Source organism: Monodon monoceros, unplaced genomic scaffold, assembly GCF_005190385.1.
Source record: "Monodon monoceros isolate NGI ecotype Baffin Bay Population unplaced genomic scaffold, NGI_Narwhal_1 Super_Scaffold_14, whole genome shotgun sequence".
NCBI classification, from domain to species: Eukaryota; Metazoa; Chordata; class Mammalia; order Artiodactyla; family Monodontidae; genus Monodon; species Monodon monoceros.
The window spans coordinates 65,070,317-65,083,726 of record NW_021703770.1 but is presented as its reverse complement, the minus strand read 5'-3'; the positions used below and the strand labels follow the sequence as shown (position 1 = coordinate 65,083,726).

Here is a 13,410-nt window from a genome sequence, read left to right as displayed (position 1 = left end):
TCCAGGCACAGCCCTGCGGGACGGACAAGGGACAAGGAGGCTAAGTAAGAAGCACCAATCTTAGTCTTTTGTTATCTAAACAAATAATTAGTGATTAGCATACTGTGAATACTCATGGACTGTCATGACACCTTTTAGGTAGTGTAACCAGAAACTGCTTTCTATTCAATAAGCAATTTCACATCTCCTTTCGGGCTGAATAAAAATTTCTGACTTAACATGAGCGTCTGAACATTTCAGCAGTATCTTTAGTGAGCTAAGATCTTCCAAATTTCTTAATAAACACAACCCATCACATAATTCCCGCTGATATGCATGTTCTATCTAAATTGCAAAATGGAACACTTCCCAGAGAAGAAAATATTAGTTTGAAAAAACAAAGTTCCAAGGAATGTTTCTGATCATCCTAAAATAATGTCAACAATGACTTCCTTACATGAAAAATCCCTTTCTCAAACTCAAACTATGTAAATATGTATGATATGTATTATCTTTTGTACCGTAACATAGGTAATAAGAACACAAACAAAGGTAAAAGAATGCTTCATAGGGTTTCCCTGGTGGCGCAGCGGTTGGGAGTCCGCCTGCCGATGCAGGGGACACGGGTTCGTGCCCCGGTCCGGGAAGATCCCACGTGCCGCGGAGCGGCTGGGCCCCGTGAGCCATGGCCGCTGAGCCTGCACGTCCGGAGCCTGCGCTCCGCAACGGGAGAGGCCCGCGTACCGCAAAATAAAAAAAAAATAAAAAAGAATGCTTCATAAAATCTCTTCAGTGAGAGATGATATCTGGGAAAGTTTGTTTTCTTGCCCCATAGAACCAAGATAATAACACCTGATAAATTCACAAAGAAGTTAGCATGAACAGTCCACTTAAAGCAGCAGAGACCAAAAAACAAACGAACAAACAAAAACCCCCGAACAAGAACAACAAAACCTAGTTAAGAATGAAAGCTTCTGTGTGACGACTTAAAAACTAGAGTAGAATTTCTTGATTAAAGCAGAATCTGTGACAAATTGCCAGGCTAACCCTGGCTGCAGACTTACACCAGGTCTTCTGCAAACACTTCCTGGCAACGAGGATTCATGATCTTCCAAATCCCCCCACCCTCTGTAACCATGAATACAGGTTAGTTTCAAAACGTCTTCCCAAAGTTTGAATTCTCCCATTTCTTTATAAACAACCACAGACCTGGTCTAATACCAGTTAACAAATCTGCACTCCGACTATAAACCCATGATTTTTAATAAATGCATAATTTAATTACCATACTTTAAAAACTTTTTGTTTAGAGATCATTTTGAAATACAAATAAAAAATGCAAAAAGCTGCAAAACTAAAGAGTACAGGGAATACCCTTTATCACCACCCTTTACTCAGATTTGCCATTGTTAACATTTTATCCACCTGCTTTACCATTTGTACTGTGTGTGTGTGTGTGTGTGTGTGTGTGTGTGTACGTGTGTGTGGTGTGTACTTGATTCTTTTTCTGAACATCTGAGGGTAGGTTATAAACATTCTGGTCTTTTACCCTCAAATACTTCAGTGAATAACACCACAACCTAATACGTGTTCCTATTATAAATAAGGCCAATGTGAATGGCCTCACACATACATTGACATTTGTGTAAGATTATTCCCTTTGCATACATGTCTAGTGCTGAAATCAAAGAGAAAAAAAATGTTTATGACTCTTGATGCACCGTGACGAACTGCCTTCTAAAAAGTTTGTAATAACGCAAACTTCTATCACTAGCACCTTAGCTGATCGTTCGCTTAACTTTCTAAATTTGACAGGAATTTGTTTAGTAGTGAAGTTGAACACTGTTTCTGTATTTAATGTACTCACGTGTTCAGCTAATTTTCTTCTTTTGCCTCTTTATACCCTTTTAGAAAGACTCAAAGTCAGAACTTGCGGCATGATAATGCCCATGGCAAATCCTATTGTGAAGATCCATTTCTAGGCCTCACGAGAACGAGAATAAGGATTTATGACAAAAGATAATCCAAACCGCAAAAACTCAAGGCAGAGAAAACTGCAATATTTACATAATAAAATTATTATTGAGGTCTCACTTGCTAACTTTGGAGCCTGTAATTGTTCTCTAACTGGATAAACAGCTAGAGGAGAATGCACCTTGGGATGGTAAACCCAAACACTGTTTATAATAAACCGTATATATAAAAGAATCTTTCAAAAAAAGCTCAATATTGCAGTACAGATGTCTAATTTCTAGGCAAATTTAATAAAGACAATTATGTTCAACGTGGAGAAAATCACAATCCAGAAACAAGTTAAAACTATTCCAGCACCTAAACACATATCAGCAGCACCTCACAAATAGAACACATGGAAGAAATACAAAATTACAGACAAGCAGCAGTTATAATGTACTAATGGTATAATATATGTTTCTAACCTGTTGATATGCATTTTCTCCTGTATTTTAAACTCTCTCTCTCTTTAAAAAGACCCTGCCCTGGGAGGACAGATTACAAGACAGAATCCTAAAAGTAAGGACAACGGTTAAGAGACCACCAGAATAACCCCAGACTGTGGTAACAGAGGTCTGAATCAAGCAGGATAGGAGATGAGGAGGACAGAAAGGAGAGGAGAATGACAGCTATTTTCGGTTACTAAATACACGGGACTGAATGCAGACTGGCTGTAAGCAATGAAAGAACTGAGAGAGACAAGAATTTTACAACAGGGAAAGTTAACAGTGAGTTTAAGGTAAAACCAAAGAGATGCACAGAAGGCGTGGGGTGAGGAGCTGTACACAGAGAAAATTCTAGCTTCAATGAATTTAATACACCTATCCAGAATTTTGTATTCAGAACATTCTAGAAACTATTTTAACTTCAGCATGCAAATATTTATGTCACTGTGAAAAATAAAATCATATTTTTAATTGTATACAAAGGAGAGGGCACATTACTGAAGCCCGACTGCTCAGGCCCTCGAGGGATTACGCCCACCCCACAGCGCTGGCCAGGTCCGCGGGACACGGCTGAAGGCGGCACTCGGGAGGCTTCAGCCACAGCTCGGGCATGCGCTCACCCCCTGATTAGATCACATTTCACAAAATACGCTCGATGAAAATTTTTTCTTTTCAGAATTCTGAGCTGTGTGATAAACAGAACCTACGACATGAGTAGGAAAGAATGACTCATTTTTCTCTATTTAAAAAACCCCTCCAAATTACGTTATCATTTTGGCTTAGAGAGATACTCTTGTTTTATAATAACTACAGGGTCAGTTCCACAGTGGCAATTTCCAGCTACAGCCTAGAGTCTCAGAACATCTGTCACGATGGGGTCGTGAAGAGAATCTGCATACCTAGAAGCCGAGTGGCCTCTGCTGTGCTGAGACACCAGACCACAGAGGCTCCCCAGTAGGATGCAAGGGCAGGTCCCCAAGCCCGAGGAACATCCTCAAGCCTGGGACTGCTGCACACTGCTTTCAACCATTTCTTGCCACTAGGTTTCATTTTGCACCCAATCTGAGCATCTTTATCTCTTAGAAGGAATATTTTGTCCGTTTACCTTTCCTGCCATCATTGATACCTTTGCTCGTACTTTTCTCATTTTGTCCTTAAGATTTTACATCATTTGCTCCTGGTTTCATAATGATTTAGAAGATAAACATCCTATTTGAATTCCATGAGAGAGTACCTCCAACAATTTGGTCATTTCCAACTTCCCTCCCCCACAGAAATGTCCCATTATGTCTCCTATTTAAGACTTCCAGCATCTTATAACAATTATAATTTTCAAATCCTCTCTTTCACTAAAATGCAGTAGAAGACAAGGGGTAACCTAGGGACTCCCAATGCAACACTGTGCTTTTCTTTAGGTCAACATTGAGACTTAACCATTTTACTGATATCCTTACTCAGAGCCAATCTTTGTATATTACAATATTTACAAACAATTTTATTTAAACTTTTCAGTGAGTAATATGTTCACATGAATCAAAATTCAAAAGGGTGTAAAACAAAGAGCTTCTTTCTCTCTCAGGTCCTCAGGCCGCCCAGTTTCCCTCCTGGAGGCAACCCATGTTACTAAGGTCTAATGTGTTGTTACAGAAAAAAACGACATATTGAATCACTCTCGCTTCCTTCCCCAGACAAACCCACTAATCCTGGAGTATTATTCTTTTATGCTGTTGGTATTCTTTTTGCTAATATTTTTTCCAAAGATTTTTTTATAGACATTTACACTTACGAGTATTACATTTGCCTCTTGAAAGTTATATTTGCTCTATAAAAATAGCTCTGAATGACTTCTTTTTGTGTAATCTGAAAGAATTTAAAGTGCTGTGAAACTAATTATCAGTCTCTTAAAGACACTGAATAATTTGCCTGTAAAATCTCCAGACCTCATGCTTTTAGGGGTAACTCTTGTGTAGCTTTCTCCAACATGTTGACCCCAGAACTCTTCCACACTCTTAAAATTATTCACTGCCCCAAAGAGCTTTAGTTTATGTGCGTTGTATCTACGGATATTTTCCGTAATAGAAATTAAAACAAAAATTCAAAATACTTATTTATCATTTCATTTAGAAATAACATAATAGGACTTCTGGTTTCTGGATCTGCATATAAGGAGCTCAGAAGTTGCCATTCTGTCCTAACAACACATAAAAAGCTGAACAGACTGCAAAGTCAACAACTGTTCTAGGATCCACTGAAGAGGTGAGGACACAGGGCAACTCACTGCCCCAAGACTGGAGAGACAGGCAAAGAGAGACAACTTACTGGCACAGAGACTCACAAATGGAAACCTCCTTGGGAACCGGTGCCGGGGGCAGAGAAACCTGAACTATAATCGATGAACTTCTGGAGGCTTCTCTGAGAGTTAAAAGCTCCAGGGAAATCCAGTCATGGGGTGGGAGGGGGGAGCAGAATTTTGTGAGATTTACCTCCAGGAGCTTGACCAGGTTAATCCCACAGTAAATGTCTGCCAGAACTCACACAAGAAGAAGGTGCCAACCTGAAAAGGCCCATCTCTATTCAAGAAATTGAATCAACAATCAGCAACCTTCCAAAACAGAAAACACCAGGCCTAGAGCGGTTCACTGGTGAATTCTTTAAGGAAGAAATTATACCAATCCTCTAAAATCTCTTTCAGAGGCCAGAAGCACAGGTAACACTTCCTAACTCACTCTAATCAGACATTATCAAAAAAAGAAAACTACAGACCATTCTCTCTCATGCATATAAATGCAGAAATTCTCAATATTGGCAAACCAAATCCAAAAGAGTCTCCTTCCTCCGAAGAAGATTAACACTTACTTCTAAGCAGGTGGCTTAGAGGCACTAAAATCACAGACCACCTTAATCTAATCATTATTTGAGAGAGTTTAAAGCTGGGGTTTTTTTCTAATATAAAGCACTTTGGGTCTCTGACTGAAGCATAGAGAGTTTACCAGGACAATTCCCCAACCTTGGTGAACTACAAACACCTGTTTTTGTTTTTCTGGCCTCAAGTGTCCAACAAAAGCTCTGCTCAGCTTCTCACCCACTTTTCCCAGCATCAGCAGATGCCACTAAGGGGAAAAGTAGCCTGAAATGCCCGCCTCGTCCTTGCCTCGACGGCACTCTGATACACTCAAATACACGTCTTTTCTACTGTGTCTAGTTTTTCTAATTTTTTCAATTGTATTGTTAATCCAAGTAATTTATCCAACATTACCAAAAGAGGAACTCCTCCGAAAACAGATTTAATATGGTTAATATTTAAGGGTTTTAGAAGTCCTGTTTTTTCCCTTTTTCTCCCATTATGCGCCGGAACCAAACAATGTTTGTTTTCAAAATACGCATTCTACCAAACATCTTTCAGGGGTGTGGGTGTTTTTAAATAAATCCAAGGGATATATACCTTGTTAACTCTGAGATACCTTTATATAATGTCACCTGCACAAAAGCATTTTATCTAGAGTCGTGAAGACCAAACATTTAGAATAAAACAACTTTTTGAACATATAGTTTTTAAAAAGAAAAAAATGTACCAAAGTAATTTCACATTTAAATAAGAAAGAAGAAAAACCATACCAGCTTTCATATTTTGATACTTTCCAATTCTACTTGCCTCTAAACATCTACAAGTATTATTTAGAAATAAAGTGTCATTTATCATGGCCCAGTATTTTAAAAACATTTTAAACATAATATGTTTTTCCTTGTATTCGCTTTCCCTTGGAAAATTACATAATTTTATGAAGCTCTGAAATGAAAATTACATAATTTTATGAAGATCTTTTACTGGAAGTCTGAGAGAAATACTGTATCTGCTAACACTTACCGTGAAAAATACGAAAATCAATATATGGATGAGAACCTCTCCTTTCTGATTCAAATCCTGCTCGACTCCTTACGCGTACATCTCCTGGACAGAATCAGGAATAAAACATAAGCTTAGAAGGCTGCCGTTCAGGAAGAAGCTCCCACATGCAATAAAGGTCTATGTGGGATCAAACCCATAACTCAGGCTACTAATGATATAAATGAAATAAGTAGTTAAGAGCTGATTTATTTGAAAGGGTTTACAAATGTTTGGCACTGAGTTATAAGGCTAGATGAGGTTTTTTTTTAACCTACCCCTCTAATAATTATAATCTCTATTTTAGAGTCACCTTCTGAAAGATGATTCATGTATATGATAATCCAACCTCATATCTTATTACTCACATGGAGTTAAAAAAAATCCTCAAGACAAAACTTTAAAAAGCCACAATGAGAAGCAAATATTTATTAAGTGTCTGCTCTGTGCCTAACACTATACTATAAGGGATATAAAGAAATAGAAAATATATTACCTATTCTCAAGCAGCTTATAATTTTTTACATGCACAGAAAATTAAAATGTTAAAGATTTTGCCTGAAATGTTTAATTTGGTCAATCTTCTTTTTTCTCATTGACAGTGGGTATAGTCAAGGTCTTTAGTTGGGTCTTAAACTTTGTTGTTTATAAGCTCAGTATTGTTTCTTCCTATATTCACATGGCTTTTGGATCTACTTCTCCATACAGCCACATAACCACTGCAATCTTCTGCCAGGTACTCTTTTTCTGCCTTGCAGACATTATTTCATTTAATTCTCTAACCAAATCTGAGAGATAGAAATCTTAACCCCCATTTTCAGATGCAGAAACTGAGATTTTTAGATGTTTAAGAGCATGCATATGCCACAAAGCTAGTGTAAAGGTGTGCCAGGGTTTAAACCTAGCTCTGCGGGCTCCAAAGGCAGCACCTTTCCCACTACACTTCCACAGCCTCCGAGTTTATAACCTTTAAGTCTCCAGTCCCCATTCCTGTGCCCTCGCAATTCCGCTTGCCTGGAAGGCTCTCCTGCTTATTCTTTGTTTCAAGGTGCCCGTCATCCACCATGAGTCCATCCCACAACGATTAATCCCTTCTCTCATGTGGTGATGCCTTCACTCTCTATTGGATGTTTACTGAGCACTCACTACATGTCAGGTAACACAGCAGTGAGCAGAATATATAAAGTCCCTGTCTTCATGAAGCTCACCCTTTCATGGAGTGACACAAATAATAAAACAAAGAAATAATTTCATCCTATGGAAGATGGTAAAAAGCACCATGCAGAAAACTAAAGCAAGGAAAGAAGAACAGGGAGGAGGAGTTGGGGAGGAGTGATTCATGGCTGTGGTCAGAGACCTCAGCAAACGGGAGGCATCTGAGCAGAGGCCTGGAGGCAGCGAAGCAGTGAGCCACACGGCTACCTGGATGAAGACGGGTCCAGACGTAGGGAGAGCAAGTATGAATACCCTGAGACGGGAGCATGCTTGTCACGTTCAAGGTCAAGCAAAAAGGCCCGCGTGGCTGGAGTGAGGTGAATGAGGGGAACTGGTAGGAGGTGTGGTCAGAGAAACAGTAGGGCCACATCACACTGGACCTTCAACGGGCCATTATAATAGCTTTGGCTGTTACTCCAAGACAGAAAACTATCGGAAGATTCAGAACAGAGGGGTGAGATGGACTTAGGTCTGAAAAGGTTCACTCTGGCTGCATAGACTAGAATCAAGTAGAGACGCACAGGCAGACGCAGGGAGACGCTTAAGGAGTGAGTGCATTCAACGAGGCAACAGCTATGGCCTGCGGGGAAGGGGATATGGGGAGATGCTGGTCAAGGGGGTACAAAGTTTCAGTTACGCAAGGGAAGTTCTGGAGATCTAATGTACAACTATGTGACGACAGCTACCGATAAAAAACCGAGTAACTGTGGTTCAGTTAGGGGTGGTAACAGCATCGTGGTGGTGAAATCCTGGATACACTTTGAAGGTATCAGCCAAGAGGATGTGGTGATGAAGTAAACGCAGAGGAAATAAGAAATAAGAGTCAAGAATGACGCCAAGGTTCCTGACCTGACAACCAGAAGAATGGAGTTCCATTTTCTGAGACGGTGAAAGAATGCAAAATCACAGACCTGGGGAACACAAATCTTTTAACACATATGTTAAATGTGAGGTACCCATAACCATGTGGAGATGCTCTACAGAGTGAAGAAGACAGGAGTCTAAAACTCTGTTTTAAGGAGAGTAGAATCCTGACATGTCTACAGAGAGAGATGGAGGCAGTAAAGAAGAAAAGGCTCAACATTCCTGGGGGGAAATATGTGCTAGAGTAGAATGGGACTAGGCAGGTAAGATACACAAGGTAAATTAAAGAGAGAAAAAGGGAAAAGCAAAAACAGGACACTGGAGAACACACAGGCCTAAGACTATGAAAAAGAGTTAACGAAAGAGGCACAAACAAACAAACAAAAAACCCCAAACCAAATCACCACCCCAGAAGCAGGTGAAGAGTGACTAAATATCATAGAAATTGAGTGAGGAATTCTGAGTATAAGGAGAGCAGTCATGAAGAAAAGACAGTAAGAAAAGATGAGTAAAGGTGCCTACTGGAATCTTCATAGTATGTTTTTAATAGTATGAATTAAAGTACAAGGGATCAAGGAGTGCGTGGATGAAGAGAAAAATCTGGCAAAGAGAGGGAAAGAGAGAAACTACACACATATATGTATGTGTGTGTGTATATATATATATATCAATTATACATGTATATATACACACATCAAATTCATTTTACCCTCTGCACTTGAGTAATACATTAAAGATTTAAGAACTGAGACTAGGAGAAGACAAATGGCCTTCTCACCAGCCAACTGAGAACAAACACATCCAGTGACAGGACTATGCGATCAGGTAATTCACGGTCTCGTCTTTGTTCATGTTACCATTTAGTATTCAGCAACTGTACAAATCTAAGACTCTTTTTACGAAGAATAATCAGGATGCAACTTAAAATTGTATACTAATCACAGAGTCCCAGTTATTAAGCTAGAGATTTCTCAATTACCCAAACTCTAAGATGCCCCTCTTTATTCACATCATATTAATTTTGGCTTCTACACTCAACCTCAAAGTAATAGGTCATTTCTGCTGCAAACAGTGATGAAAAGCTACCCAATGAAAGATATCTCGATCTTGAATTAACAGCAGATAACAAAATTAACTGATATTGGTGCAAAATAAATAATTCTTACCTAGCATACGAATGTACAACGCAGTCTGATCAGAGCTGTCATAGGAGATAGCTCCACGCCTCTAGAAAAAAAAAACACCACACATTTTAATGCATGATAATTTAAAATGTGATATAAAATTCAATTCAACAAACATGTATTTATTATTTTTTGTGACGCACTGTGCAAGAGAAGTTGGGATATACAAAATGGAATTAAATACAGCATTTGCTCTTGAAATCTCTAGTTGTGAGGAAGACAAATAATTATAATACAATATGATTAAGCATTGTTGGAGAAGTGGATACAGAGTGAGGAACACAGTAGGTGGAAATTTAATGTCAGAGTACATCATACAAGCCCACTTGAAGAGAGAGCTTCTGCAGAGGTAGTCAGAATTGATGGAGAGACACAGTTCAACTACTTCACTATTCCCTTCACTTAAACATGAATGAATAAGCAAACAAGAATCATCCGACATTTGAAGAAACTCTTTAGCTAGAAATAAATGGAACAAAATGAAAAACCAAATGGCCCAGAAGCTACAAGAAATAAGAGAATTTAAAAAATGTAATTAGTGTACTCAGAGAAATCTGAGTAAAACCAAAAATGGGGTGCACTGAAAGAGAACAGATTTAAAAATATATTTTGAGCTTAAAAATAAACAGGTATAAAAAGTATCTTGCAATATTACTCATAATGGCCCCCAACTGGAAACAATCCAAATGTCTACCAACTAATGTATAGCCATACAATATTATTCAGTATTCAATATCTAGTGTTGTTATTCAGACATAAAAAGGACTGAAGTACTGATACATGTTGCAACATGGTTGGATCCTGAGAACAGTATACTGAGTGAAAGGAGCCAGTCACGAAGGACCACAAAGCATATGTTTCCAATTATATGAAATATCCCAAACAGGCAAATCCACAGAATCAGGAAGTAGACTGGTGGTTGCCTAGAGTTGGGAGAGTTGATGGGAACTGGAGAGTGAATGCTAACGGGCACAGGGTTTCTACCTGCAATGATGAAAGTGTTCTCAAATTAACTGTGGTAATGACTGCACAACTCTGAATATACCAAAAGGCACTGAATTTAAAAAAAACCCACCCACTTTAAATGGGTGAATTGTATGGTACATGAACTATACTTCAATAAAGCCATTATAAAAAATAACGAGTATTGCAAATATTTTAAATATAATTACCAAAAAAAAACCGAAAGCAAGAAACCAAAAAACACCTCTGTAAGACCTGAAACACCCTCAGCAAGTTCTGCCAACTCCACCTTCACACCCATCTCCCTTCCTCGATCTCCACTCCTTCATTCTGTCTCAGGCAATAGCATCTCTCACCTGGACTCCTGCAATGTTCTGCCCTGCTGACTGGTTTTCCTGCTGCATCTCTTGGCCCCCAGTCCATTCACGCAGAAGCAAGAGTGAACATTCCAGCTACTGCTCAGAAGTCCTCCAATGGTCCCCAATAGACTTGGAATAAACTCCAAACACCTAACTCTCCATGATCTGCCTACCCCTCAGTCCTCTTGTCCTACCGCCCTCTTTCTACCACTAAGAGCCAGCCACCCTGGCCGCCTTCCCCTTTCTCAACCACGCCACACGCACAGCCTTGATACCTGCTGTTCTGTCCAGGATCACTGCATCATCGTTCCCTTCTTACCTCTCAGGTTCCAGACGAAATGTCATCTCTTCAAAGAGACAGTCCCAGACTACAAAATCTGAAGTCACCAAGCAGTCACCCTCCCCAGAGTCCCTACGTTCATGCTCTGTACAGCACACCTAGCTGACCTACTCTTGTTAGCTTGTTCTAAAACAAAAGCTCCACAAGAGCAAGAACCATGTCTGACTTATTCACCACTGTGTCCTTGGCCCTAAAAACTACTATTATTTAGTAGATGCTAAATAAATATTTGGTAAATAAATGATTGAATGCACTTATTGTAAATAAATTAGTGAATAATCATTTACAAATTAAGTTGATGAATAAATTAACGAACAACACAATTGATATAAAGACAAACTAAACATCTAGAAGATAAAACTAACCAAACCTCATACCAGAATCTAACCTCTGTGGAGGCAGACTTTGTTCAATGCTGTATCCCCAGATATAGAATAAATCCCAACATTTAGAATAGAGCCCAGCACATTCTAATGTAATCAATAATATTAGCCGAATAAACAGGCAAGCAAATTCTTAAAAAACAGTAATAAATAGAACTAGCGTCATGAGCTATTATAAAGTAGCGTGACACTACAGAGAATCTAGAATCAAATCCAAGAATACACAGAAATTTTGTATATGCTAAATAAAGGATCTAAAATCTGTGGAGAGGAAATTCCCTGGCGGTCCAGTGGTTAGGACTCAGCACTTTCACTGCCAAGGGCTGGGGTTCAATCCCTGGTCAGGGAACTAAGATCCCACAAGCTGTGTGACACAGCCAAAAAAAAAAAAAAAAAAAAATCAAGTTAATTATTTGATTTAAAATGTTAGATTAAGTGGTTGTTATCTGGAAAAACATAAGGCTGTATTATTACCTTCCTACTCCAAAATAAATTACACATGGAACAGAAATTTTAATGTAAAACAACAGCATGAAAATATTAGAAGAAAACATAACTGTATTTAAAAAAATCTCAAATAACAACAAGGACCTACTGTATAGCACAGGGAACTATATTCAATATCTTATAATAACCTATAATGGAAAAGGATCTGAAAAAGAATATATATATGTATAACTGAATCACTCTGCTGTACACCTGAAACTAACACAACATTGTAAATCAACTATACTTCAATAAAGTTTTTTTAATTTAAATAACGACTCAAAAAGAAATCTTAACTAGGAAAGGCCTTTCTAACTGTTCTATAAAATCCAGAAGTCATGAAAAACAAATCAATTTGGCCACATGAAAGTTAAATTATGTATGACAAAATGTTCCATAAACATAGGCAAAAGACAAACTCCAAACAAAGAAAAATGAGTTCAACAGATACGACAAAGGGCTAATTTTTCCCTGCTACACCTAAAAATGAAGGGAGAAAAAAGTGTCTTACAAATCAATTACAAAATGAATAATAGTGTAGAAAAACAGGTGGGACATAAATACACTACTCACAGAAAGAGAAATAATAAACTAATAAACACAAGAAAAAATGCCTGACTTCATTAACAAAATACATATTAAGGAAATGAGATGGTATTTTTACATATTAATGATATTCTTTCCTCACAAACCCCTGGCATGGAATTTACAACTCTTCAACATATACCTAGAAATCTCAAGGAAAAATAATCATTTTTTTTTTTACTGTTATTATAAAGAAAAGTTACTGTATTTAAAGCCCTCATTTGGATATAGTATGCAAAATAGCTCCCCAAATCATTGTTATTATCTCCTCGGTGTTTATCATTTAAGAGAAAAACATCAATTAAACTGCTAAGACTTAATGTATCCTTAAACAAACAAACAAAAAACCCCACCAGTTCAGGAAATATAAAAGGAACACAAGTCACAAGCAAAAATAAAATTCTGATTTTCAACACTGGCCGCCTCCAGGGAAGCTGAAGGACAGACACAAGGGTAGGAAGAGGACTTTTCAATGAATATCTTTTGAATTTTGTAGCACGTGTAGTTATTATATATTCACAAAATACATCGAACTAAAATTTAAAGCTACAGTAAGAATGTACTACAAAGAAATCTACAAAGAAATGGATGATCTCAAAACCCAAGGGACTAAATCATACAGAACACACTCCTGGCAGCATCATGCTTAATAAAGTTAGTGTCTTGCACCAACAGAAGACCCTGAGCCTCCTGCAGTGTTTCATGGTAAA

General features: G+C 38.2%; 1 protein-coding gene across 18 annotated transcripts in view; it reads right to left on the bottom strand.

Moving 5' to 3' along the window:
- Positions 1–13,410, bottom strand: part of PDE7A (phosphodiesterase 7A) — a 380,288-nt gene that overhangs the window by 58,205 nt on the left and 308,673 nt on the right. For all 18 annotated transcript variants that reach the window (XR_003793485.1, XR_003793490.1, XR_003793492.1 and 15 more), the window contains 2 exons: positions 9,567–9,627; positions 6,304–6,387 (listed from right to left, as the gene is read on the bottom strand). Coding sequence is in view for 4 of the 18 variants with exons in the window: in XM_029222495.1 (XP_029078328.1) it covers positions 6,304–6,387; positions 9,567–9,627 (145 nt within the window). In the remaining 14 variants the exon portion in view is untranslated. The remainder of the gene's footprint in view (positions 1–6,303; positions 6,388–9,566; positions 9,628–13,410) is intronic.